Here is a 9,077-nt window from a genome sequence, read left to right as displayed (position 1 = left end):
CATTATTATTCTTACGCATTACCGGGTGTTAGGTGGTGGGAAAGATTTGGGCAAGCCTCACTACTGCACATCCATGAGGGGTATTAGGATACAATAATGGCAATTCTAGTCTTTGTTTAATATCATGAGTACATACCTATACTAACTGTTGTCAATACCCCAACCATCCAGACATTCACAGTCAAATGTGAAAAGCCAACTTTCATAACTTGCTTGTGTAGCACTTTCAGTGTGACTTGATAGTATGTCACATTGTCACTACATCGAAATTCTTTATCACCTTACTAGTTTAAGTGTTTTGTATGTGGCAACTCTGGGAAGTACTGTGAAATGATTGCTTTCAATACCCTCCCTGTTGCAGTAAGACAGATTTGGAGAAACACTAAAGTATTCATCAAAAAATGCATGCTAATGGAAACCTTGCTATTCAAGTAACTTTATAAGCTTATAAGAAAAACATTTAAAATCTGTCCCTAATCTGGGTTATTATTATTTTTATTTTGGCTTTGTCTAGAATTCTTGGAAAGGCGAAATGGAAGCATTTCCAGTGTTTGGCGGTCTGCAAACTCAAATGAATCTCAAGTATTACCACTTGAGTTATCCCTGATTTTGTAAGCACTTTCCCGCTATCTCGCATATTTTTGCTCTGTCCCTCCTAAAAGCATTTTTGAATTTTGGGTGAATCATTCAGGATTACAGTAGGTCTATAATACACGACAATACAGAACTATGATGCCAAATATTAAAGAGTTTCACACTTAATTTTCAGAAAAAAATATATTCATGTAATATTTTGAGTGAATTAAGAGTAATATTTAAACACAACATGGACGTTAGGGTTGTTCCTTTCCATAATATTTTGTGTTTTTAATATATTTCCTAGCTTTCTTAAGCAGAGAAGTAACTACCAGCTACGTAGAAATTGACGTCAAAACTACATATCCCGGAATGCACCGCTTCATGCGTTAAATGTTTACGAAATAGGAAGGAAATTCTGCACAGCGGGTTCCTACAACAAGTTCGCCTAAAATGCCTTTACTTGTCAATGGCAGCAGAGCAGTATTGCCCTGTGATACTGTAGACTTTTTAAACACTTATCCGCACTTCCAGGTAAGACACGTACATAAAGTTACGTCCCCTGTGTTGCACGACGAATTAAAGTCCATTCGAAACACAAATTAAATTCATGTGAATGCAGGAAGGCAACTGTCATAGTTTGTAGGTCCAAGCAATAAATATTAGTAAAGTGGGTAAAGGCAGGGCGCTGGTTTTACAGTTTCATACGCAAATGTTCTGTCGCGGGCACAATTGATTTGGTCAGTTGTAGCCCATTGTAAAGGGGCACAGGGAATGAGCCCGTCTTCGTTTGTTACACCTGTTATGAAATTATACAAGATGCGGAGTGTCATTCTTTCCACGGGCATGACGGTAAGAAAACGAGAGGTTTAAAACTTTTAGGTTACGTGATGTACACATGTATTAATATATACATATCCATCTATTTTATAATTTTACAAACAAAGGCAGAGTATATGTTTTATATGAATGCAAATGCGTCTGTGTATATCAGAGTCTGCATGTTCACCCTCGTGGATTTTTGCTTAGTGGTCCGAGCCTCTAGTTTACCTTTGTGCCCCAAAAATATGTTGGTAAATAGATCAGGGCTTCTTGAAATTTCTTTAATAAATATGCGTGTTGTGTGTGCGCCCGCCTGTGATAGAGTGTTTTCCCATCCAATATCAACCTGCGGAAAAAAAACTTGTAATCTGCTTCTTGAACTAAATGTAGCATATTATTGTATCTGTAAATATGTGTTTTTTTAGCATGCATATCCATGTATCTGCAAATATGTTTTGTTTCGTTATGTGATCCTTTTTACCTGGGCTGTTCCTGTAAATGGTCCATTGAAATTAGTGCACTGCCCTGGTAAACAAATCTGTGTGTGTGTGTGTGTGTGTGTATATATATATATATATATATATATATATATATATATATGTATTATGAAAACACAAAGACCCTTGAAATGTTACAGCCAGACAAAATCTGGTCATATAATTAGCATGTAATGTAAATGCCAAATAATATAGCAATAACCCACGCCTGGGTGTGGGTAATGCTGGATTTACCCACGGTTGGCGTGGTTTGGTCCCGAAGGCGAAGCCCGAGGGACCAAACAAAGCCAACCGTGGTAAATACAGCATTACCCACACCCAGAAGTGGTTATTGCTATATATGACATTATTTAAGAAAAGAAACTATTACTTTTCTTAAATAATGGCATAGTATAATGCCTGTTTACTGCCCTTCCGCAGATGTCTGGCATCCGGCAGTTCTGATGTACTGCGCCTGCACAGTACATCAGAGTTGTGGGCAAAGCAGGAGAAAGCAAGATCTCCGTTGCTTTTTCTGTTTCGCTATGGGTTTAACATAGCGAGACAGTTTAAAATAAGCAACGGAGATGTCCGTTGCTTGTTTTACTGTCTCGCTATGTTAAACCCATTTAACATAGCGAACAGAAAAAGCAACGGAGATCTTGCTTTCTCCGTTGCTTTTTTTTTAAAACCTGTCTCGCTATGTTAAATGGGTTTAGCATAGCGAGACAGCTTTAAAATAAGCAACGGAGATCTCCGTTGATTATTTGTTAAACCCATTTAACATAGCGAGACAGTAGAGTTATACTAATGGAAAAAAGTCCGGGCAACCGGACCTTTTTCCATTAGTATAACTCGATTTACAATGTGCATGCTGGCCAATCAGCGTGCACGTTTTGGGGGGTCATGGTATAATATACAATTCTTTCCTTTTCCAGTAAGAATGGGGATCCTACATGGAAATACTTTTATAACAGAGTAATAAAAGTGATGGAAGAATGTGTAAGTACATTATCACAGAGGCAGTGTAAAATCTGTAGACTTTAATGAACAGTATTGCAAAATTCTACAAGACTAGGTCATTTATTTTTGCTTCTGAAAACGGAAATGTAAGGCACGTTCCTTCTTTTTTTCAAACTGTTGGTCTTGTAGTGTGTTTTTTGTGTACTAGACAGCTTCAAAATCCACGTGTGATGACGGGGGTGATTCATAAAGTTGTTTAAAGGGGTAAATCAAGCCTGAAAATGGAGACAGATCTCCAAAACTAATTCCATAATGTGCAGAAGTAAATCAGGTCTGAAAATAAGAACATTTCTGCAACATAAGGAGGTCTGGTCATTTTTCCCTTACACACATTGAGTGCTGGGAAGGGTTAGATAAAGCAGGTATTGGAGACTGAAAAAGTAAAACTAATTTCTGAACGTAAGCCCTTCCTCCACACACGTCTGGCATCTGCTAGCAAGATTTATGATTGTAGACATATTTCTTTCATTGCCACATTGAAGTCTGTGTAATGTGAAAAATGAATTGCAGTAACTACAGGGGATTACGGGCTGCCCACTTTCCTCCAGACAGTTTTGTGTATATAGCATAAAGTGTAATTTTTAAATAATTTTAGGGTTTAGAATCTGTTTTCCATGTGTATTGTGCAAGGAAAAAATGCCCTTTCAGATTTGCCTCACCAGCAAACGAAATGAACTTTCCAGTCATATTCTTGACTCTAACACTGTCTGTGTCTGCAGAAAATGAACTACCGTCCTTCGGCTTTATGTCTTTTCATCTGTTATTGTAAACTACCTGTCATAGATTACTTTTCATTTCAGAAATGCATGTAGATTCTCTTATTTTGTCAGTTGCGCAAGTTAACAGTACTAATATTAAAAAAGTGTCTCTTCTTTGACAGGTTCCCAGCTGTATTGTGTGGCTATTTTATATTTTTGCATCACATTTTTGGTCCGTTTTTCATAAAATTGTGGTTTTCTGGAAAATTAGTGGAAAATCATTAAAGTTAGAAAATAATGACAGACATTTGAGTTTTAGATTTCATACCCTTCAGAAAATTCATACAAATGCAAGACCTACTGTTCTATTATCTTTCTAAGTTTATAAGAGCAATATTTAAAAATTGTCCTTATTTTTGGGCCTTTGTCCCACTTCTGTTTATGGCTTTGTCCCGATTTCTTGCTCTGAGGCTGAGAGGCATGACAAATGTGTCAGTGCCATCACCGTCAGAGACATTTCAAATTGTGACATACTTGTAGCACCCCACTCCCCACGTAGTGACTCTGGATATGTCCAAGCAAGGCAAGGAGCAGTTATGCAGTGTAAGTGTGCAGAGTATCCCCCCATCCAAGGTAGACACAAGTACTACAGTGGCTTTTCATCTGTCCTTGATTTTGCAGAATGTTCTGGTTTCCTGTCATATTTTTATATTGTTGATTTATGCTTCTTATTCAGAAAATGCATGTCGTTGCAGTGCCTATTGCTCTACATTTAAGTAGCAATGCTTTAATGACCATCAGGTGAACTTGTCTGAGACTGTAAGATGCAAGTAAACTTTAATAAGCATACTGTTCAAGAATTACCAATATTGAAAGCCTTTTTGTTGTTGCCATGCAGAGAATATTTACATTAACTAGATAGCATATAAGCCTTAGGTGTTGAAATGCATATGACAGAAATTTTAATAAAGGACAGGATTACAGTATTTTCAGAAGCTCATTACATTTGTTGGAGACTTGCAGTCATCTTTGCAGGCTTTACCCGTAAACTAAACAGAATGCTGGTCTGTTATGTGTGGTCCATAATCTGTGCAGTAATCCTTTAAGCAATTTATCTTGAGCTTGTTTCGTTTGCTGTTCATTTTTTACTTTGATCATGTTTTCCCCATGAAACAAGTAGATAGCTGTTGTCAGGCTTAGGCAGCAGTCTTTTTTTGGATAAAAAACATTTTTACAAGTGGGGGTATCACAGAGATTGCTACTTTCAGCATGCTACTTGGTACTTTTATAAGGCTAATGAATATAAATTATAATTAGAACTGCTGTACAAGGAGAAGTGGTTTGAGTTGAGTGCTGCTTGTTTTTGTATACTTGATTTTGACTGACATTCCAGTAATGTATTTCAAAGGTAATTAAATTTGTCATGCCTCACAACCTTTTTGTTTCCATCTAGATATTAAGTAAGCTGTCATGCAGCCAATGCATTGAAATATTTTTTTCTTCTACACTTCATTTTGTCTTGATTGGACTCTCATAATGACAGTTTGGCATCCAGGGCAGCATATTTAATTAAAGTCCCAGTTTTCATGTTTTTGACCATAGCTCTGCCACTTTCTAGTTGGCTACACCCCTTCCCATTGGCCCAACCCATTCAGCTGTCTCCTGCAGCCCTCCTTTGATTTGAAGTCACCAGCTGCCACTGCTGTTATGGTGAGGGTTGCAGTGGTGGCAAGCTAAGCAGGGTAGGCTAGAGTTCCCTATTGTCTGCAACAACCTTTAGCTCATTCTATAGGATCCCTTGCATTTGCAGGTATGCTTAAAGATTTAACCCCCTTCATGTCTTGGGTTTGTCCTTGGGTCTCTTCCTGGTGGATTGTGTTTGGTATACCTCCAATGGGGGTGCTCAGGGTGGGGCTTCATTTTATTATTCCAGTCCTTGTCTTGGTGGATTGTTTTTACATGCCTTTGTGACCTGTGCAGAATTGTTGTTTGGAGTTTTGTTTTCCTGGTTGGGTCACTTCCCTCAGACTGAAGTGATAAGACCTAGAGTCTAGACAAACAATGATCCTGAATGTAATCCCTGTGATAGTTTGAATCAGAGCACATATATTGGGAACCACCTCCGGAGTTTAGTCTGGAGATGATGTTTGCCAGTGGCCCAAGTAGCCCAGATGGGCTCATCTCCAAAAAAAACTCCAAGCCACTGTGTGAACTCACCACCTTCATGGTGGTGGAGCGTCGGGTGCGATGATGGTCAAGTGCCAGGAAAAAGCGAGACTCAAAGTGTACTGATGAAAAATGAGTATAAAGTGCATATTTTTAATTTGTTTCCGTGTTGCATCGCTCCGTGCAGTATAGGTTTATATGAATTTTGTATACATTTACAGTGATTACCTAGTCATAGCACTGTGTGACTTCCTAGTGCGGATGCTGAAGAGCAGGAATTTTTTTTGGTAGGAGGGCCCCACGTTTACAGTGTAATCAATAGTCAGTCTGCAAGTTTGAAGTGTGAGGGCAGTGGCAGCAACAGACTTGCCGTCAGGTCAGGTAACAATGATAAAGCCTTCTTTAAACGCATCTGAGATAACAAAGAAAACGGAACAAGAATGTAGTCGTACATCACAATAACAGAACCAATATCTGTAACTAACACACAGGCTTACAGATGGCAAGAAAGGGGGACCGTAGCCACTCTTCCTGTGTGCAGCATGATCCCACCCAAAATTACATTTGAAATGATTACCCCTTTCCTTGGTGATCAGAAACACCAGATCCATGGGATGAGGTGATCTACTAGGAAGCCCAATTAGTGTAATCAGAAATAGCCTAGAGTATTCCTTATGCACATTCTTAAAAGGACATTAGAAAATGGTTATGTCTGTGTTATCAGGAAGGAGACTTTTTTATTTTAGTCCCCAGTCCACACACGAGACCCTTCTTAGACTCTGCTGATTACAGACTGATCATCTTTCTAAATGTATATTTAACAAGATGATGGATGGAATCCTCGGGAAATTTATCCAGGCAGTCATGGGAAACCCTGTTCTCTATAACCTGTGCCAGTATGATTTTGTAAAGGTAGAAGATCTTGTATCCTTGTCTTTGTATGTTTCTCTGAAACTGTGACTGCTACACTAGATAATGGTTTATTTGCCCATGTAGTCTACCTTGACCTAGATAAAACATTTGGCACTGTACCCCATGACAGAATTAAATAACTTCAGAGAGAGGTGTAAATGAAGGCATAACAGCTTTTGTCCATAGCTGGGTACATAGACACACGTGACCTCAAGCAGCAGCTAATAACTGAAGAGTTTGTTAAACTTATTCCGGAGTGCTGCTTGAATAGCAGATGATGTGAGACCCCTTCTTAATACTGATTGATTATCAAGCTGAAAAGATTTAGGTTTTCCACCTACTATTTCTCCCTAACTCATTCCCTGGTTAAAAAAAAAAAAAAAAAAGTATGTGTGTGTGTGTGTGTGTGTGTGTGTGTGTGTGTGTGTGTGTGTGTATATGTGTGTGTAAATGTGTGTATATAAAAAATCTCAAATGAGTGGGTACTAGTGTACATCTCAGTTTTTAAGGCAATGTACTTAATTGAATGAAATGTCATTTTTTTTCTACAAAATGTCTTTACCTTCACCTTTATGTTGACTAGAAGGTGCTACATTATTTGCAAAAAAGTGTGCTATGATGTGATAATTGTCTATATCTTTTTGTATAATTTAAATTCATTCTTTTCTAAAATTCTATAACTATGCATCTTCTGTCATCTGATGTTATATTACTCATTGTGGAGCTTTTCTCCCCAGCCCTCCACTGAAAAGGATCTATATCACATTATCGTAAACTGAAAATGTCGAATGTGAAAACAGAGAAAGTGCTGAAAACTCTAAAGTTTTGTTTTTGAGATCGCAGTACAGTGAAGATTGAGATATTTGCCCTTTCCTCACTGTAGTGCGATCTCGGAGTTGGAATATATATTTAGCTGGGGGGTGTGGGAGGCGCAGCCCCCCCACAATGCAGAGTTCGAGTTTCTCTATTTTCGCTCTTTTGAGCATTTGACATTTTTCATCTCCGATAATGTGATATAGACGCACTGAAAATGGGTTTCTGACCCAGTGGACTTTCCCACTAAACAAATCTCAATAAATAAAAATAATTAAATACGTTAATGCTGGTAGGGCTCTTGGAGGATCATTTGTGTGTTACCAAAAAGTAATTGGTTTGAGTTGCTGGAAGTAGATGTGACATTACTGTGCTGAGACATCATAGTAACAGTTGAACAGTTGCTTATTGAAACAATGAAGGGCATTAGAGCATTAACAGAGGAATGCTTTTTTGCTATGTTTTTTAAGTAGTAAGAATACACAGCTTGATTAAAAGCCCTTTTGAAGTCTGTAGAGTGCACCATTGAGTAATCCGTTATCCATAATTAAGAAACTGTGATCAGTTCCCTGAAACAGTGCTGCTGTGGTAGCATTGCATGCAGTTTGGAATCCACATGGGGTTTAATGTAGGCATTAGTGATCAGTGTGATTGGCTGTAACAGAGATGGTTCTAAAATAAAATTTTGAAAGATTAGCAGGTGGGTTGAAGTCTAGTTTGGAACTGAAAAACATTTTGAAAAATAGCTGGGGGCAGTTGAGCAATGAAATAGTTCTGTATTCCATGGCTGAGTCTGAGGGAAGTGGAGATTGTATGTGAAGTAAGGTTTTAAACTGCAGGAGGAAATCTTTTTATCAGGTAGAGACTTCATTTTAAGCGAACAACCAACAAAGAGGGATCCACCAAAAGTAGTTTATTAAATAAAGTTCTCTGACGTCTCGGCCACAGCCTTCAAGGAGTACAAATAACACACATATACTAACCATATATATACAAAAATACTTAATCAACAAGCTTAATTAAACAATTAATTAAATTGCATGATTATATTCAATTTAGCAGCAACTTCCAGTTAAAATCTTCATTCAAACCAAATGGGTATAGTGTTTTAAATTTTAAAATATACACAGCTTCCTTATGTTGCAAGCACTGTTTAATATTGTCACTTGCATTATTATGATGTTTAATTTGTTCTAAAACACATCCCTTCAACCCCTTACTGTCACTGTTATGAAAATTTAAAAAGTGTATGGCAACAGGACTTTCTTCTTTCTTATTTTTTATGTCATTTGCATGTTCTAGAAGTCTTACTTTAAATGCTCTTTTTGTTTCCCCTATATAAAATTTCTTACAGGGGCAGCTAAGTGCATAGATGACACCATCTGAATTACAATTAAAGTTGTCTTTCACTTCAAAGGGAATGTTATTAATATGAGGAAAACTAGAAATGACAAACTGGCATGCTTTACATTTGCCACACTGCTGTGTTCCTATTCTCTTTATACCATATGGTATCAATACTGTTGGAAAGTTAAATCTACTCTTTACCAAGAAGTCTTTAATGTTCTTGCCCATTCGATAGGAAAATTTT

At 37.6% G+C, this 9,077-nt stretch overlaps 1 protein-coding gene across 3 annotated transcripts in view; it reads left to right on the top strand.

Annotated features, from left to right (window-relative positions):
• The first annotated feature begins 966 nt into the window (after positions 1-966).
• Positions 967-9,077, top strand: part of NTAN1 (N-terminal asparagine amidase) — a 371,301-nt gene continuing 363,190 nt past the window's right edge. For 2 of the 3 annotated variants that reach the window (XM_044089177.1, XM_044089175.1), the window contains exon 1: positions 967-1,110. In XM_044089177.1, the coding sequence (XP_043945112.1) occupies positions 1,030-1,110 (81 nt within the window). In that variant the 5' untranslated portion in view covers positions 967-1,029. The other variant, XM_044089176.1, reaches the window with a different exon arrangement.

The sequence above is a fragment of the Protopterus annectens genome, chromosome 12.part0 (assembly GCF_019279795.1).
Source record: "Protopterus annectens isolate FY-2018-M chromosome 12.part0, PAN1.0, whole genome shotgun sequence".
Lineage (NCBI taxonomy): Eukaryota > Metazoa > Chordata > Ceratodontiformes > Protopteridae > Protopterus > Protopterus annectens.
Note: the sequence above shows the minus strand (reverse complement) of the source record. Positions and strands in the feature narration are given on the sequence as shown.